The sequence below is a fragment of the Ochlerotatus camptorhynchus genome, unplaced genomic scaffold, assembly GCF_037179485.1.
Source record: "Ochlerotatus camptorhynchus isolate MF236.1 unplaced genomic scaffold, CSIRO-AGI_Acam_v1.1 ptg000033l, whole genome shotgun sequence".
NCBI lineage: Eukaryota > Metazoa > Arthropoda > Insecta > Diptera > Culicidae > Ochlerotatus > Ochlerotatus camptorhynchus.
Window position 1 is genome coordinate 3,921,566 of NW_027040524.1, and position 20,449 is coordinate 3,942,014.

The following is a 20,449-nucleotide window of genomic DNA, read 5'->3' on the forward strand; positions in this document are numbered from 1 at the left end:
GATTAGTACATCTATTATTCAGTATGTAACTTAATATAATCATCATGAAGGCGTTGCTTCCATTGTTTCATACTAGCACTAGGTGGATAAACCTAGGTTTTTTTTCAACACATAATGACGGTAAAATTCAAAGCAAAAGATACTTTGAGACGAAGAACCTGTAATTCAAAATATATTCATACAAGAGAACTTTCTCAAACAACAAAATTAAGCACTTAGTTATGTGTGTTTGTGTAATACTTCAGTGTTTTATTCTTTTGATTAATAATTATCATTCAATATACTCTCACTGTCATAGTTTAGTGCGTTTTATCAAGAAATTCTTCATCTTTCCTACAAAAAAAAGTCTCTGTGCTGGGTAAGAATACCATGTGACTGACTTACTTGCTGTTGTCCACCTGGCAAAATGTGTTACCGGCTTACATAGTTTTTTCCTGATGAATTAATAAGTAGATATTAATGTATGGTTGAGAACTTCAATTTTACTTCCAAAATGGAATACCATCAAACAGAAAGACTAGCCACAGAAATGTTGCAGCGTTTTACCTATACTTCTAAATTCATTTTTTTTATGAATAAAAAAACAGAAGTAGTATAGAACATTATGTATACCCTAAATACTCATTTTAAGACTATCCTGTTTGTGTTTTCCTTTATTTCACGTATATTAAGTCTTTCCTATATGAGTACCCCCTCGCTGCGGTCTTACAGTTCTAGCAGAAGCACCTCCTCATGCTATACAGAGTTGGCTAGTTTGCTTGTGTCCATCATGCGATCATCATACAGCGAGAGGGTCTTGGATGCTCGAACCTTCCGTACCGAAGGCGGTACATCGCCGGGAGTCTTGACCCGTTGACTTGGGTTACGCAATCGTTCAATGCTGCCTTTGGGTCCGAAAACTTCGTGGAATACTTCCAACGAACGCTGACGTTTCATAAATTTACTGTCCTCCGATCCTTGATCGCTCAGGCTTGATCTACTAGAATTGAGATTTTTTACTGCATTCGCCGACTTTGACACCACAATACGAAGTTTTGGGTTAGGTGAGTTTGATTGGATCATGGTGAAGGGTTGACTTGTAAAATCATCAGCGAGGGTTTTGAATTTGGAGCTCTCGTTAGCGGATCGTATGAGATTATGCTCGTAGCGACCGCTACCAGAGGAGAGATCAAGATTGGTTGGGCGTTCAACTGTTCGCTTTTCAATGTCATTATCTGCAGAGTTTATCATATTTATGTGAAGGCTTGTTGCATTCGTATGGACTAGATCTGATGGATAATTTTCTAAATTTACAGTATAAGTGAGAGAATTTACGACTAGATTTGATTTATCGTCACAATCCTGCTGGACGTAAGGTTGAGATTTCTGAAAGGTTTTCTGAAGCATAGCTCTGACGCTATTCAAGCCTCTTATTTTGCGTTGCGTTTCGTTGTTGTCCAATTTTGGTAGACCACGAGGATTACTGAACATTACATCCGGCTGAAGATCATTAGTTAAAGACTTAAACTTATCTTCTTCATCAGGTATGTAGGCATCATTGATGTTATGTCTTTGCAACCCATTTGGAATGATTTTTTGTCGGGAATCAACTGGAACATTAACTATCTTTGGATGGTTTACTAAACCGGTGCTTGTATCACAGTAGTGATTTGTGTGAGGAATTATCTGTTGGTTAGGCGGGGTCATAAATGACACAGCCGTTGGACTAACCTTGCTGTGACCAGTTGGGGTTGCGATGATAAGGTTATTTGTGCTCAGTGGAGGAGTTTGTCCTTTATGAAGCTGCGCTTTGGGATTCATGATGGTTATTTCTTGAATACGTTCCTGAACGCAAAGTGCTGTCAGACGAGCTTCAGCATCATGATCCCAACAGTCTTCGCAGGTATCTTTCACAACTCTAGCTGCCACACTGTTCTCATAGTTCATGGGGAATCTAGGTCTTGCTTTATTCCGTGACACTAAAACTTGCATTTGTTCAAAGTTTGGATTGGTTCCAGTTTCGTCTTCATAGGGGGCCTTATATTCCGGAACAGTAGATTCATCTGGATAGAAATCATCACATCTTGTTGCCAGTTCCCACAGTACTAACCCCAAAGAATAGACATCGATCTGTTTTAAAGCGGACTCACAGTCTCTCAGATTCACAGCTCCTTCCAATACTTCAGGAGCCATGTACCGGAGCGTACCAACTTCATTGATACTTTTCGTTTCAGCTAAAGCAATTTCACCACGACATTCGTAACGTGGTCCGAAGGTTTTTAATGCAAAGCCCAAATCGCAAATACAGCAAGACAAATCAGCTTTCACTAATATGTTTCTCGAATTGAGATCACGGTGACAAATACACGGCTTAATCAGATCTCCTTTGCGAATTTCCGTATGCAAATGAGCTAGTCCATTGGCAATCGACTTTCCCATCCGGCAAAAAATTCCGAAAGGCATCCGATTATCGGTTAACCAATCCTGCAGACATCCTAACGGAGCCAGGGACAGAACCAAGAGATATTCAATGCGATCGTCCATTGTTCTACGTTCATCACAACCTGGTAGATAGAAAACAACATTATAGACATTATCGTTTAATCTAATTTATTCAATTTACCGAAATAGCTTAGTAGGGCTGGTGATTCCATTAGAGGAACATCGTATATATCCTTTTCATTCAGAAAATACTGTCTATGTTGAGCTGTAAAAATTTTCACGGCCACATGTTGCTCGTTGACAACGCCCTTCCATACAGTTCCATATCTGAAATTGAATATATAATCGATTGATTTTCCTTTAATTCCAAAGTCATGTTCAGGCTAGAGCCTCATAACATGTTATAATAATTATAAACTAGAAAAATTTCTTCAAGATGGCCGTATAAAAAACAAAAATCAAGCTACTTACTTTCCCTGACCAATCATGGACACAAGCTTCAAATTATCCACGTTGTACAAGTTTGAACTGTAACCCGGTCCTGATGGTGCCAGAGGTGCGAGTTCCGAAACAGCTTTCGTCGTCGTGCGACACGTGAGGAAACCAATGATCAGCATCAAGATAATGCCAACCATGGCAAAGCAAATATAAACCGTTGGTGAACTCCAGATCGAAGTGTACGGAGCAAACGGTGTATATTCGCTGTCCGTGCCCATGCTGGCACTGTCGGCAAGAATAGGATTCGATGCATAACTAAAGTTCCCATTACAATTATCTCCCGAACAGCAGCAAAAAAAGTGTCCACTTTTCGTTTCCTTAGAGCTAATGCACTCATTGTTGAGACACGTTTCCTTTTTGTCCGATAGCTCCCAGCATCCTAGTATCGAAAATATCACATTAGTGAAAAAAAAAACAAGATGAATTAATGGATCACCTACCTTGAACAACTACCTTGGTGGTATTCTTCACTGCATCTATTGTCCATAAGGCATAACAAAAGGTGGCATAACGGGAACATGCAACCACAGTGGACTAGAATCGATACAGCGGAGAATATTATTAAAAAAGGGTACTATATAGCAATGGAATCTTAAGAATAGTATAGATACTCAGTAATAGACTTGTCAATGTGCCGCCATGTTGTATCCAAAACGACCATTTTCCATACGATTTGACAGTTCGTTTGGATACGGCATTCTCACGTTGGCAGGTCTTTTACTATGAGTGTATATCGACAGTGAGCATGCATAAGGGCCTATACGCGATGATCGATTCTCTTCATCGATTTTCTCTTTGCATTGCTACAGCTAAGCGCAACAGTTTTGTAGAATTTATTCAATGTAGAGTTGTAACAGGTTGCATTGGCTATCAAAAGCAACAGCAAACGCACCGACAAACGTTAAATCTAGCGAGTTATTAACAAAAGAGAAAATCGATGAAGAGAATCGATCATCGCGTATACGCCCTTATGAATGCTCACTGTCGATATAATAAATAGTGCATAGGGGTGATTCAAATATGACTCACTCTTGAGGGGGGGATGGAATTTGTGACAGTACGCGTAATAGGTATTGGAAAAAGCGTAAGACAGGGGTGTCACAGAGGAGTATGAAAATCAAAAAAAAATGTGATTGAATCACCCCATAACCCGTTTACCAAGCTTTTACCGCAGACATTCAAACGTAACGCTCAAAATAACTATTAACCGTGTCTAACGTAACCGACAATATTGGACATTAAAGGCATGTATACGATTATGCAGAATCAAGAGTTACGTCTGTTTGTCTGTGCTTTTACAATTACGATACATACGGTATTTTTATCAAAAACTGCATCATCTGTTGGGTCTGCCGGCTCGTCGTAGCTTTCATAGTCATCCGAACTGTCCTGGTTTACCTGATTGTTGGTATTTGTAGTAGATGTTGTTCCATACTGAAGACAGTAGCGTACATTCAGTGGAGTTCCTGTGAATAGGGTATTGTTTCGTGTTACTTGCTCAAAGTAGTTTAGTAGATGCAACATGTAAAAAAAGAGTATGACTTTTTTTTTTGCGTCCACATCCGTGTGATTTTTGAGCTAATTGATCCCAGCTAAGCATAATCTAAAAAACTCGTATGGCTTAATAACTGAGAAATGTTGTTTTTTGAAAAAGTTAATGGTCTTGATATCCCATGCCAAATTTATATTTATGTTTATCAGAGTTGGTTGGAAATGCTATCTAACATGAAGCTTTAGTGGGATAATTTATTAGCTAGAGAATAGTCTTAGACTCTTCCTTTCTCTGGTAGGTAGATAGTTTCGTTAGAGTTCGGCAGTAAGAAAATTGAATAGAAGTTGAAAATGAGCGAAGGGCCTGAACTCTGAAAATCGCAAACTTCGCGTATGAAGTAACATAAAAACACTTTGAATGTAACAACTCAAGGCGGGAGTAACCGTCAACAATGCTGATGATGGTACTGCACGCAACAACCACCCTACTGCTTTCTCTGAGACGACCAAGTTGATCATGACGAGAGGAGCAACACCAATAGTTGGGTAAAGAAGAATTGCATTTTAGGGTTAAATTCCCCATTTCCGGCCTATTAAGCACAACCCGCACTTAGTCTTCCTTAATCTAGCGCAGGTTAGCCCCAAACGGAATGTTCAAATTTATTTACCTTTCCGTACGTACCGGTAAAATTTGATAAAGAGAAACCAATCGTTGAGATAGTGTCAAAAGTCTATCAATGCTTCTTGACGCCATTCGGCCGGCCTAACGCATTGAAACGTTATTGAAACGCCAATGAATTCACTTCGGCCTATCGGATAAAACATGATTCGCTCGGCGCGCTTCTTTTGTTTTTGGGAATAATGGGTGCAAACCTCAAACGCATAATTGACCTGTTAGCTCTGAAATCATGGATTTATTTGAAGCTTTCTACTCGATAGGCTCAAAATGGGCGATTAAGCCGAAGTAGTTCTCTATCCTAACACACCATCGACTGGAAATGCTTTCGGCAACGTGGGGCTTTAGGTATAGTGATGAAACGTCGCTAGAACTATTCCACAGCCACAGACAGTATATGAGCAAAAGCGGGTGCACACTTTTTTGCCTGTAGATTTGAAGGCAAAAAAGTGTGCATTTGACTTTATACTGTCGCATTAATGGCCCTTCGCTGATTTTCAACTTCTATTCAATTTTTATACTGCCGTACTCTAACGAAACTATCTACCTACCAGAGGAAGGAAGAGTCTAAGACCATTCTCTAGCTGATAATTTATCACACCAAAGCTTCATGTTAGATAGCATTTCCAACCAATTCTGAAAATCGCAAACTTCACGTTTATGTTTATTTTCCAGATAAATCTTTTAAATTCACTACCTCCGGTATTTGAACCAAAGATTTGATTTATGCGGTTCATTCGATGCAAATGCTGGAAAACAACAAAAAACCGAAACCTGGATTTTATGTGTTTCCCCAATATTTTGTACGCTAATTTAAACCAGTTTCTCTTAGTCGTTAATATTTTGAACGCTAATTTAAAGCAGTATTTCTCATAAAACTTTTCCGATATTGTTAGTAGAGGTGTATTAATCTATGCGGATTCAAAAACTACAAAAAAAGTCGTTCACGTTAAAAAATGTGACGTAACATTATGATAACATTAATTGATATAATGTGAAATCCTGGATTTTGTTATGTGTCAAATGTCTGTGACATACAAATGATGAGGCAAAATGCACTCCAACAGTGGGGCAAAATACACTACAATAATGGGACAATATGACTGTTCTTGCCGTCTTACAAATGATCATGACCAAGAGGCATTACTTCTTTCGTCGTTCGCCAAATGGAGAGCCCTATGTGTATGATGTTATTTTTACATGTTACTTACTTTTAGGTTGTTTTGACTTGTACAAATAAAATAAATAAATAAATAAATAAATAAAACGTCTTCGTTTTTTACTGTCTCCAGCTCCGTTCGTAGTTATTTATGGCCCAGGACCGCTCAATAGACTTCGGAACGTTGCGGACCATTTCTGAAGAAAGAATTGAACGCAAACAAAGCTTGTTTCCTAAAGCATCATTTTGCCCCGAACTTAGGAGTGCATGTTGACCCAAATGTATAAAGAAAATATGTTTGATCATAAAAGAGAAATACATCATAAAACTTATCGGTATTTTATCGGAAAGATGTTCAAACCTCAGTCAAATGGTTAATATCTTTCACCGACGCTAAATAATGTTTGAATCGCTAAAAAATCTTAACAATGAGGAGGACAAAATTACACTATATCCAATGCAAACAGGTTTTTGTTATATTTACATTAACATAGAGCTGCCAAATTGATACGGTGTTCAAAGCAAACACAGATTCAACTTATAGGGTAACTACTTTGTTGTTAAAATGTTTTTAGGCTTTAAACGAAGGAAGTGTATCTTACCCCTGGCTAATGAGATTATCTCAAAATTAAGTATAATTTGACTCAAAATTGCAAAAACAAATGGGGTTACTCAATGAATGAGTAAATTTTCCCATGATTTTCCAGAAAACACTTCTTGAATACCGTAGAACAACGGGGTTCGAATAGTAAAAAATGCATTTAAACGGCGCTTACTTTGAAATTGTTTAACGGATACTCCTACAGTGCCCAATACACGGTAACCACAAAAGACCCAATAATTACTACAAAGTAAGCATTTTCGAGGGAAACTGGGACTATCCATTAAATGAGTAAAATTTTACCCTTTATTGAGTAATTACAACTACAAAAATAAGTAGTAAGTATTCATTTGTGAGTATCAAATAAACATAAATGGGTATTTTATAACTCATTAAACGGGTAGTCCCAGTCTTCCTCAAAAATGCTTACTTTGTAGCCAATATCGAGTCTTTCATATTCATTATTGGGTATTTTGGGCACAAAATGGTGAGTTGATAACCTGGAAGGAGCGGTATACCTAGCTCTGGTCCTCACAAGTTCCTACTTCACGCCTCCCCGAGTCATATGATAACAAAAGACTACCAGCTGAAACATGGACACAGCTGGGTGGCCAGTCCGGCAATAGCAAAGTGTAGAGGTGCGACGCGAACACTGGCGCGGTAACCATAGTACGGTGATAGAGGAAATGCTTCACCAAACCTGAGCGTCTGTTCACCATGGAGGTGCGGCTCAAAACGGCGTCTGTTTTTCATGTTAGGAGCGGCTGATCACCGTCCTAGTGCCAGCGTGGGGCTCTAAACAGAGCTGTGCACGATGGTCCCCCGGCGAGACAGGGGGTTGGAGCAGGCCCAACAAGCCGCCCTGGAAAAACATAAAGTTGCAAATAGCATTCGGAACAGACCTACGCGACGAAATAAGGACTACGATTGGAAACTCTGAACGTCTGAACATGGATCTGCAAATCGCTCGGTTTCCCGGGGTGCGATAGGTTAATCTATGACGAACTTCAACCACGCACCTTCGAAGTCGTAGCACTGCATGAACTTTGCTGGACGGGACAAAATGTATGGAAAAGCGGGCATCGAGTGGCTACTTTGTACCAAAGCTGTGGCACCACCAACGAGCTGGGAACCGGCTTTGTAGTACGATGCGCCAACGCGTGATTTGTTGGCAGCCGATCAACGTGAGGATGTGCAAGTTAAGGGCCGTTTCTTCAACTACAGCATTATCAACGTACACTGCCCACACGAAGGGAGACCTGACGACTGAAAGCTGAAGCTTGGCGGAATGGACTTGCCATTAATGCGTCAATGACAAAATACATGAAAGGAATAGGTTCTAGGGAAGACAATGTTAGCCTCTCACCCCGAGTTCAGATTAACGGTGACGAAATCGAGATGGTCGATGAGTTCGTGTATTTGGACTCACTGATGACCGCCGATAATGATACCAGCAGAGAAATTCAAAGACGCATTATGACAGGGAATCGTACCTACTTTGGACTTCGTTGGACGCTCCGGTCGAATAAAATTCGCCGCCGCACGAAGTTGACTATCTACAAGACGAATGAAGTAATGAAATTGGGTTGTTAGCGGAATGCCTAAATAAAACAGCAAAAAAAGGGTTACCTTCCATTTAATTCCACTTAATTAATTTTGGCATCCATGACAGATACGTATTTCGACTACAATGTGCAGTCTTCATCACTGTCATTCCCACTAAAGAACTTTTCAAAATCTAACCCCCTTAGGTACTCATCCCCTAGGTATAAAAGTCAACAAGACGCTGATTAGACCGGTGGTTCTCTACGGCTACAAAACCTGGGCTATGCTCGTGGAGGACCAACGCGCCCTTGGTGTTTTCGAACGGAAGGTGTTGCGTACCATCTACGGTGGAGTGCAAATGGATGACGGAACGTGGAGGAGGCGAATGAACCACGAATTGCACCAGCTGCTGGTAGAACCATTCATCGTCCACATTGCAAAAATTGGGCGATTACGATGGGCTGGGCACGTCGTAGGAATGCCACACGACGACTCAGTGAAAATGGTTCTCGAAAGCACCCCAACAGGAACAAGAAGAAAAGGCGCGCAGCGGGCAAGATGGATCGACCAAGCAAAAGGCGACCTGCGGACCCTTCGCAGACTACGAGGCTGGAGAATTGTGACCATGGGTCGAGTAGAGTGGAGACAACTTCTTCGGACAGCAGAGGAAAACAAGGCCTTAGCCTGATAGGTATTAGACTCTCAAAATTTGAACTCATTTGGTAAGAAGCTGTTTTCCGTGCTGAGCACCAATGCTACCGATGCCAGGGAGACAGCTCACACACCTGGACCCTAACTATCGACCCATCAAACTCATGAACCGGAGACCAAAGGCTTCACTTCCCATGATCGGAGATGTTATGGCTCAGAACATCCCGGCGGTGCCGATTGGGATTGAACCCAGCCCTGACTTGGCACAAACTATTTGAAAGTTATATGGAAATTACTATGGGAAATCCAAGCAACTTGAAGTTCAAAAAAAGCACTAAGCAACAAAGTTCCCAACGGAACTTCTTAGCAACTTTAAAGTTTCTTAAAAGTTCACTGTGGAACTTCTAAGCAACTTGATACTTTTAAAAAAGGTCCGTCAAAGCCCACATGAAACAATCCGTACAAATCTATATTAGTAACAATATTTAATGTACGTAAATACGAACGGCGCCGGTGGTGTAGTGGTAAGCGTGATTACCTCTCACCCCAGCAGGCCTGGGTTCAATCCCAGTCGGCGCCGCCGGGATGTTCTGAGGCATAACAACTCTGATCACGCCTTTCCTTCGGATGGGAAGTAAAACCGTTGGTCCGTTGGTTGATGGGTCGATAGGTAGGGTCCAGGTGTGGGAGCTGCCATCCTGGCACGTCGGTTGCATTGCACAGTGGTCCAGAATGCAGATTTAGCTGGAATGATATGTTTTGAGCCTGAAATTGAAACTTTAGACAAAAAGTCTCTTCTACAAAGTTGTTCCTTATAGTTAGGCCCTCATTTTTATGACAATGAATTCTAGGGTGGTTCCTATTATCATTAAAATTAAAAATCTAACTTTTTTGTTTGAATAAATTAAGGTATACATTCTTCGGCAAAGTTATAGCTGAGCTAATTTCAAGTAACTTTGTTGGAAATAACTTTTTTGTATCTCTTAAATTGGCCGATTTAGAGCTATTTTCTTAAATTGAGTTAGGGTGGCTCTTAAAAAAACAGTTTTTTTGCTCTATTTTTCTTATTTCAAATTTCTCAGCAAAGGTGTCTTGAGATAACTTTTAGATCTTAAAAAGGCGCAAATGTTTGCTGCACAAAACTTGTCAATACCTTTCGTCGATCAAGAGTTATTGACGTTTTTATACTAAAAATATGCACTTTCCAAATGTTAATATCTCTGGTTGGGGCAAACAAAAAAAAAGTTTATTGGCAGCATTTGAAAGGGCGTATGTTATTCTCAATAATATGAAAAAATTGGAGGTATGTTATTTTTTAAACTCGTATAAAATCAATTTGAATTTATTCATATTTTTTACTATATTTGAGTATATCTTTTTTATTAGAAGAGATACAGGCAACAAATTCAGCTATAAAACATTCGTTTTAAAGAGTTTTAAAGGTCTCTACAGGATGACTTTCATGATAAATTTCAAATAAAAAAGTTATTGGCAAAAGATGGATTTCATAGGACCACTCTAATGACAAATTTATATAAAATGAGATAGTACATTTGTTTCAATATTTGGACATTTAGTGTCTTCAAAGAAGTTTTTGTTCTTAAAAATTCCCTTCTTTTGGTGTTTGCAGACGTCAGGGTGGTCCTCAAATTAGGGAATTTTTAAAACTATTTTTTTTGTTTTACAAAATATAAACATGTGTTGTTCAAAAAAGTTGTACTTAAGTTACTTGCAAGCAACTTTGTAGAAGACATTTTTTTTCTATCTCTTAACGTTCTCATTTTAGAGTAATTTTTCGGAGTTGACTTAGGGTGTTCCTGGAAAAAATAGTTTTTTAGCAATAACTTTTTTATTTGAAAATTCTCATGAAAGTTATCTTCTAGAGCATTTTTAAACTCTTAAAGACGAATGTTTTATAGCTGAATTTGTTGCCTGTATCTCTTCTAATAAAAAAGATATACTCAAATAAAGTAAAAAATATGAATAAATTCAAATTGATTTTATACGAGTTTAAAAAATAACATACCTCCATTTTTTTCATATTTTTGAGAATAACATACGCCCTTTCAAATGCTGCAAAAAAACTTTTTTTTGTTTGCCCCAACCAGAGATATTAACATTTGGAAAGTGCATATTTTTAGTATAAAAACGTCAATAACTCTTGATCGACGAAAGGTATTGACAAGTTTTGTGCAGCAAACATTTGCGCCTTTTTAAGATCTAAAAGTTATCTGAAGACACCTTTGCTGAGAAATTCGAAATAAGAAAAAACAGAGCAAAAAAACTGTTTTTTTAAGAGTCACCCTAACTCAATTCAAGAAAATAGCTTTAAATTGGCCAATTTAAGAGATACAAAAAAGTTAATGTGAACAAAGTTGCTTGAAATTAGCTCAGCTATAACTTTGCCAAAGAATGTATACCTTAATTTATTGTAACAAAAAAGTTAGATTTTTGATTTTAATGATAATAGGAACCACCCTAGAATTCATTGTCATAAAAATTAGGGCCTAACTATAAGGAACAACTTTGTAGAAGAGACTTTTTGTCTAAAGTTTCAATTTCAGGCTCAAAACATATCATTCCAGCTAAATCTACATTCTGTACCACTGTGCATTGGTGCTCAGCACGGAAAACAAGATCGACAGAAAAAACAAACCAAAGGAAAACAAAACAAAATGTACGTAAATATGAAATGATAATTGGCTCAATTAAATCATAATTCTTTTATTTATACAGTGCATCAATATTCTAAACATAAAAAATAATTAAAGGTTGCCCTTTCCTGGATTTGAACCCGTATATTCGGCATGCGATCAACGAACGCTAACGCTCGCCACAAGTGTGCTGGAATATTATGCGGGCAAACACCAATTTAAAATTCACCAAGGTGTTGTATTTCGTATTCATTCTTCAAACAATCCCAAATATTACTACTAATGCTAATAAATCAATACAAGTTCATACCTGACTTTAGAAATAACTTTCATAAAATTACGAACTAATAGAATTGGTGTAGAGGACAAAACCCTTTTTTTAAACTTATTTTCCAAAAAAAGCTGTTCAAGTTCCGCCAGAAGCTGCTTCGAATGCCCTTCAATTATGGTGCCGGAACTTTCATTTCTTATAACAACTTAAAAATGAGGCTGCTTAGAATTCCTTAGACCCCCTTCAACCAAGCTGCTTAAGCCTCAAATAGCCTTTGATTAGAACTTTTTGTAACTTGGGTATTGGTTTGTAACGCATTGATTTGTCAGTATACTTGTATGGCATACATTAGCGAAATAAATCCGGACAAAGACTTATCAAAATGGAATCATAATGTTTGCAAATTTAAATACAGCCCAATGCCTTGTGTAAACAAGGACAGATCGGTCCAAACACATACAAATATATGAATATGAAACAATTTAATTGACTTTCAATTTATTGAATCAGTTATGCTTAAATTTTCCAATGGCAATCAGAATAACTCAATTAACCTAGGGAAAATGTCGGCATCAGGCAATACCTTAGTCTATTATCGTCAGGGGGTAAACAAAGTCCTAGAGCACTCTGAAACACATTGAATCCACAAGCCAAAATGGAGCGGAAAGAAATCTCATTATACCTTTTGGCAAATTTCTATTGCTGATTATTCATAAAATGTATAAGTCAACTAATAAGCAGACGCCTTGCAAAAACTTAATGAAGATCATGTGTCAAATGAAATGTATAAGTGGTCACACATACCTTTTATGCATTCTTATAGGACATATGTGGTTTGTCTTATGGAATGTTTAAGGCTGATGTTTTGACAAAAATGTATAATGTGAAACACATGAATAAAATAATTGATTTTCGTTTCGTAAAGGACGTTGTTTACCCCCTGACGATAATAGAATAAGGCATTGCCGAAGCCGTCATGTACCCTATTTCAGATAGAAAACTGTAAAATTGTAAAATAATCATTACTAATAGACCGTTGCTTAAGTGGGATCACAAGAGAAGTGAAGCTTTGAAGCACCATATGTTCTAAATATAACTTGTGTGCACGGAAGGATGGACACATTTAGATGGTACTCATTCAAAAGAAACATTTTGTCAGATTTAGTGAAACTGAAGGATGTAATAAAACGCCTAAATGTATACAATCTCCTTCTTTTGAATATAAATGATTATCTGCATAATCTATTTAAACATTAATTATTATTATTAGATCATTTTCACGGCACGAATATTTTACACTGTAAAATTTTTATATACTGGAATGTAGTGTGATCGAAATAAAGATGTTTTTCTGAGACATTATACGTATTTTCGTATTGAAAAATCAATGCAAGAGTACAGTGGTTTTGTCCCTGATAGGTGGATTAGTATTTATCTCCTGTGTTTCAAACAGGATTTGTCCACCTTCTTTAATGTGTTACTTGATTTCAGAATCATTAAATTGTTAATCCAACTCATGGCAAGTAGTCAAACCATGCGGTCCTACTCACCCCATATTCGGAGGAAAGTTGAAAAAACAAACCTCTTTTCACATTGTATGCTATGTCTAATGTTTCAATCTTTTTTAAGTTTTTCTTAACTGCCATTGCTTTAGGGACTGACCAACGAGTTTAATGATGGAACAAGTTTTAAATTCGATATAAACAATTCTGGGGTAGCGAGCTTTGAACATAAGTTTACTGCCCATAAATGCATAACAGTCCCATGTGACTTTTTTTGTCAAAAATGAGTTATCTTGTGGATTCAATTATTACCCACCTTTTTTAATATGTGCACATAAAGTAAACTTTTTTGTTCTGAAAATCATGAAAAAATAAACAGTGTTTTTCTCAGCCTGCTGTTTTTCGACATGGTACTGTTATGCGTTTATAGGCAGCTGTACCTTACTTATGTTTCTCAGCGTTTAGAAAACAATGTTATTAACGATCATAATGCCAATATGTTTAAGTTTACTTCTGACACACTTACCTTCAACATAAACATAACTGCTAAGTACAATCAGTATCACAACAAATATTAGCCTTCTCATGGTGCTGTATTCCTTAACCGTCAGTTGTATCCGGCCGAACCTCAATTTCTCACTTGTCACTGTTGTGTCCTCGTTGCCCCGTTCTCTCTGGTTTATTAATACGTCAAATGACTCAAATGTGCTTATCCTTGGAAGACACACACTTTATGCCACTAGGTGCAAAAATCGATCAAACATTGGTATTCCATAGTCTATTTCTTCTCTTTCCTTAATCTGATGCATTTGTTTTGGGAATTTGTCTGCACCCACTCACATTAACAATCACGCTTTAAAATTTGAACGGCCTCTCTCGTCTGATATATTGCACTGAACACTGAAATGCTGACGCATAGAAATTAAAGGGCGTTTTCAAACGTCATTACAGTAGCAACTGATAACCTTAGTAAACGCAATATTGTCTTTATGTACCTTAAAAATGAATGATAGGGATCTCATTCATTCAATCAGTTATTGTTTGTTTTTAATTGTTTCAAAAGAAAATATTAGCATTTGATTGCTAAAATATCAATAAAATATCAATTAACATCTTTTCAATCCAATCATCTAATTAATTCTAGAGTTATTTTGAAATAATTTTCAAACATAAATACCAACTGCAAAGGACGACGAAAAACGAATTTTCTCTATCTTTCTCTCTCAATAAAGAGACACAGCTCACACTTGCATACCGCACTAATGTTACACTTGCTGCATCAGATAACTTTAAATTAGAATGAGCATGATGCGATAATAGCAATACAACTGATAACCAACAAGAAAAAAAACAACTCAGGCAATGCTTTGAATGCTAAAATAATGCGTAAAATCGTATTTATTGATTATTATTTTCAACAATCTTTTTGTTTACGAAAATTGAAATCTCTTTCTCCACAAGCACCTATCCAAGGATTGAGGGTTAATAGTTTTCCTTTAGACACAAACACCAATAAATATATTTTCTTTTCATTTCACGTTGGCCATTGGGGGGTGCGTTTTTCAAGATTTTTGTTTTGCGTTAAGATGTTCATCTGTAACTTTTTTTTTTGCGTTTCTTTATCTGATTTATCTGATATTGTATGCAGAACAGAAATATTGAATTGAATGCATTTTCTGTATTTTTTTTTCCAATGCAGAATACCACACAGCAATTTTTACAACAATTTTCCTGGATAATATCGCTGAATTTTCATGACTATGTCACATGTACACTTTTATTACCGATAACTATTTACATCCAAGATTCTCAAACTACAGATTGGTCCAAATATTGACAATACGGCACAAAAATTCGAAAAATCCTACGATATCACTCCGTTTGCGTAGCAACTTCTACCCTAACGCCACTACGTCTGGAATGATATTGATTTTTCCTCCTGAGAGTTTTTCTCGGAGCAAACCCACACTACTCTCCAATTCAATTTTGCCCGGTGCTATTGACGGATACAAATGATATTGCTAAGTATTGCTCGTCCGTTTATTATGTGTTAGTTGTTGTTGGTTGGGAGGGAGCGCAATTTCAACGCAAGCATAGTAAACATACATGTTGGATTCACTGGTCTATAGTACTATTTTACACCATAATATGACACATGCGGGAACAGTACTGGTGGAGTTCATAAGGATGTATACTACTCAATGCTCTCGCTCACTATGTATTTATATGCTGTCATTTATATCCTTAGTAATCCTGCCGGTGTGCATGGCTTATGCCTGCAAACTGTGCACGCTAGGGATCAAATCAGGAGCGAGAAATTATTTCAAAAGGAAGATATGTGTCATTTACACCTTTCTCAACAATAGGTACACTATCGGTCACATTGCTAGAAAAAAAAAAACATAAAGAACTGCAAAAGAGTATAATATACTATCTATTATCTTTTGTCACTTTTTAAATAGACTAATCTACATTTATCGATTCTCTTCATCGATTCTTTCTTTCGTTAATATTGTCGGTTAAGTTGGACACCGGACAACTCCACACGCGACATTTGTTTTTACTCTGTACGTTAAACATAACGTCGGACATCATTTTGCGAATACAGCGCACTATGTCCGACACTATGTTTAACATAAAGAATAGCTCAATAGCCCTATGTTTAACATAAAGAATAGCTCAATAGCCCTTAGCTCAGTCGGTTAAGGCGCAGCTACAAAGCAAGACCATGCTGGAGGTGGCTGGGTTCAATTCCCGGTTAGGTCTAGGAATTTTTCGGGTTAGAAAATTTCTCGACTTCCCTGAGCATAGAAGTATGATTGGATTTGCCACACAATTATACCAATGCAAAAATGGTCAGGCATCGAAAGCTCTCAATTAATAACTGTGGAAGTGCATCTAGAACACTAAGTTGAGAGCACGCAATAAGCTAATATGCGATATGCAATAAGCTTGAAATGCGAAGAAGAAGAAGAAGAAGATAAGAGTAAAATCGATTTTCACGAGTGCTCTCAGAAAAAATCTAAACTATCTAGTTTAAAATTCATACAAAATCGCTATTCGTCTGGTTGACCGGAGCTTTGTATAAATAGAGAGAGAGAGAGAGAGAGAGAATACGAACTTAGAATAAACATGCTTTTTATGCATAGATAGTGTAAAGTGCAGGTATTGTTTCGATGCCCGAAAAAAAATTATAATAAAAAAATTAAATTTCAATGATTTTTGCTGTTGAATTTTGAGTTCATTCAAATTTATTGTTTAATTACTGCACAGAGGAAAATGAATTTTAGATTTTTAACGATACAATGCTCAAACAATGAAAATCAATGTGATGAGATTAAATTTGTTCTAGAAAAATCCGTTGTTTTATTGTTAAGATGCTTAACAACCCACTTTTTTACTGTATATTTCTCAAACACCATGATTTTCATTATTGCGAACCATGAATTCCATAAATATCATGGTTACAAAGAAATTCATTGTATTTTTATTGGATTATTTTTACGGGCGCTTACAGGGTTTTTTTTTTTGCATTTTGGGTCAATACCAAGTATCGTACCAAACGCATAATTGACTTGTTAACTCTGAAATCATGGATTTATTTGAAGTTTTTTGCTCGATAGGCCCAAAATGGGTGATAAGGTCGAAGTAGTTCTCTACCCTACTTTACTCTACCAAGAACGATCAAGCCGAATCCTCTTTCAGCCGGTGATCACGCTGAAGCCAACGTTGTCCTGTGAATCGAGAAAAATCACTATGATCACAGTAATTGTAATACGGTCTTGTGCTGATGATGTTCTTGGATATGATTTGCTTTGGAGCTTAAAGTTTTTATTCTCATGTGATCCATCCATGTCTGTAGGGCTCTGCCTGAACTCTATCCCGACTCGTCGTTGAAGGTTGCTATTCGTTTCTTCTGCATCCGTTTCGCATCCAGCAGTTGGTTTGGAGCTGCACAACCTCTCCGTCAAGTTTTTTCCACTTTGGTACTTTTTGACCCCCTAATCAGATCCTATACGAACATTTTGGGATTTATTTTCAAAGGATTTACTGTGTAGTTTGTGAGAAATATGAATAGGATAAATTCCACTGGACCGTTGTACTAGTTAGTTTAGTTTAGTTTTCTTTATTAACGACCGTTGTACTAGATTTTCGGGTATCTTTCGATTCTCAGTTTCCGATCTCTACAACGGTCAATGTTAGGGCCTTGATACTTTCCCATCACGAAACCAGATTCCAAACGAACGTTTTGGTATGTATTTCCGGAGAATCCTTTGTGTCCTCAGTGAGATCAATCAAGAAGAAATCCGATCATTGGAGCAAAAATACTTACACCCAAATCGTCGTTGTCATCGCCTAAATGCCCCCGGGATGTTCTGAGGCATAACAACTCTGATCACGCCTTCCTTCGGATGGGACGTAAAGCCGTTGGTCCCCGGTTCATGAGTTGATGGGTCGATAGGTAGGGTCCAGGTGTGGGAGCTGCCTTCCTGGCACGTTGGTAGCGTTGGTGCTCAGCACGGAAAACAAGATCGACGGAAAAAACAAACCAAAGGAAAAAAAAATCGCCTAAATGCGAGCCTAAATGGCAGCCTTGACTCAATGCATTTCCTTTTCACAAGCTAGTACAAGGATAAGGTATGGTATTGTAACCATGGCTACTGTGAATACTGGCGGTGGAATGAATACTGCGTGAACTTTTCATACACTCAGCAATCAGAGACGTTGAAAAGTTTGTTCGTTGTAATGCATGCTTGCAGACGTGCTTCTACAGGTGAATACACTAATAAAAATTCAATGATTATTTTTATGTGTCCCACACATGAATTTTTGCAATGTGATAAACAAATGATATATATGTGTCAGACACATAGTTCTTATGTGTACACATACAATTCATTTGTAACCACACATACTATTCATTTGACTCATAAATTTCATGTGTACTTCTGAGTGAATTCTGTTTATGTGTGGACACATGAAAATCATGTGGAATTTTACATGGAAATTCGCCAATAAAAATGTGTCGAATTTTATCAGTGTAGGATGCCGCAGGCTGACGTCCGACACATAGATATCATTTGTTGATCACATTGCAAAAATTCATGTGTGCACGGATAAAAATCTCCTTATACTTTTTGGCTAATTTCTATTGCTGATTATTCATAAAATGTATAAGTCAACTGATAAGCAAACGCCTTGCAGAAAGTTACTGAAGATCATGTGTCAAATGAAATGTATAAGCGGTCACACATACCTTTTATGCATTCTTATAAGACCTATGTGGTTTGTCTTATGGAATGTACGAGGGAATGTATAAGGCTGATTTTTTGACAAAAATGTATAAGTGAAAAACATGAATAAAATAATTGATTTTCGTTTCGTGTAGGGTTTCAAAACATTATATTAGTCGTACATCAGCATTATAAACGGTGATTATTTTTTTTTTAGCTTTGGTTTGTTTTTTCCGTCGATCTTGTTTTCCGTGCTGAGCACCAATGCTACCGACGTGCCAGGAAGGCAGCTCCCACACCTTGACCCTACCTATCGACCCATCAACTCATGAACCGGGGACCAACAGCTTTACTTCACATCCGAAGGAAGGCGTGATCAGAGATGTTATGCCTCAGAACATCCCGGCGGCGCCGCATAAACGGTGATTAGCGGGCTGTTGTCAGTTGTGGGAATTAGGACGGTGATTCAACACGCGCCATCTTGAAGATCCAGCAAGAAAAGGTCGTACGTTGAACAGCTTGAGATCAGAGCAGCGGATGTTCCAGAAAGTAGTATTATAGAATAACAACGGACAGCCATCGGCCACATGAGTTAGCTGGGAACTCAGAGAAAAGAGTTCCGATGAAACCTGACAAACAATTGAGGAGTCAAGAGTGAAGTCTGACAATGGTATGGGCACAAACGAAGTGACAGACGACTAACTGGCGAAGAAATCCATTAAAATAATGTGGTTCACTTAATAGAATTTTCATGGAAGCTTGTGCCATCATCCACCAGATGGGTTAGTTTTTTTGTTTTGATTTGAACAAAGTTGATTTTGTGTACAATGATTCTTTGACAGTGTGCAAAGAGTGTATCATTTTGTCATTTTTTATGCATTTCAGTTTTGAGTAGAGTGAAAGAGATATAACCATAGAGGTAACTCTAAGACTAGAAGGTCCCGAAGAAACGTGCTCAACTTTTTGGTTCAGCTCTGGTTAATCTCTTCGGTCCCAAGCTAATCGATTCACCCCTCGAAACATAGGAAAATCCACGAACCCCTCATTTTATCTGTCAAACTTTCATAGCTAATCAAAACACACATTTTGTGTAGTACTAGAATTTTAAATAGAATGGGGTAAGTTAATCGATTTGCCTGGGACCAATAGGCTAGTCAAGTAGTGAGCCAATTTAAAATCGTTAGTTTCGTATTGATTGTTGATATAACCAAAACATTCTAATACATTTGGTGAAAATTCTAGTACAATCCAGTAGTAGTGTTGCCATGTGGTACAATCCAGTAGTAGTGGTGTTGCCATGTGGTACACTGAAAAATTGAAATAGCAGGTTAGTCACCAAAGTTTTCGAGCCGCTCCGTCTGTCACTTCGTTTGTGGTATGGGTCTGTTCATAAACTACGTAGACAGTTCTAGCACAAACGAAGTGACAGACGGAGCGGCTCGAAAACTTTGGTGACTAACCTGCTATTTCAATTTTTCAGTGTACCACATGGCAGCACCACTACTACTAGATTGTACCACATGGCAACACTACTACTGGATTATACTAGCATTTTCACCAAATGTATTAGAATGTTTTGGTTCTATCTCTTTCACACTACTCAAGAATGAAATGCATAAAAAAATGACAAAATGATACACTCTTTGCACACTGTCAAAGAATCATTGTACACAAAATCAACTTTGTTCAAATCAAAACAAAAAAATTAACCCATCTGGTGGATGATGGCACAAGCTTCCAAGAAAA

General features: G+C 37.7%; 1 protein-coding gene across 1 annotated transcript; it reads right to left on the bottom strand.

Moving 5' to 3' along the window:
- Nucleotides 1–219: 219 nt before the first annotated feature.
- wit (wishful thinking) lies at nt 220–14,465 on the bottom strand. The gene is made up of 6 exons (XM_065231212.1): nt 13,996–14,465; nt 4,234–4,385; nt 3,360–3,453; nt 2,893–3,298; nt 2,603–2,748; nt 220–2,543 (listed from the first exon to the last, which is right to left on the bottom strand). The coding sequence occupies exons 1-6, from the start codon at nt 14,054–14,056 to the stop codon at nt 736–738; spliced, it is 2,667 nt and encodes an 888-aa protein (XP_065087284.1). The 5' UTR covers nt 14,057–14,465; the 3' UTR covers nt 220–735.
- Between the last annotated feature and the right edge of the window lie 5,984 nt (nt 14,466–20,449).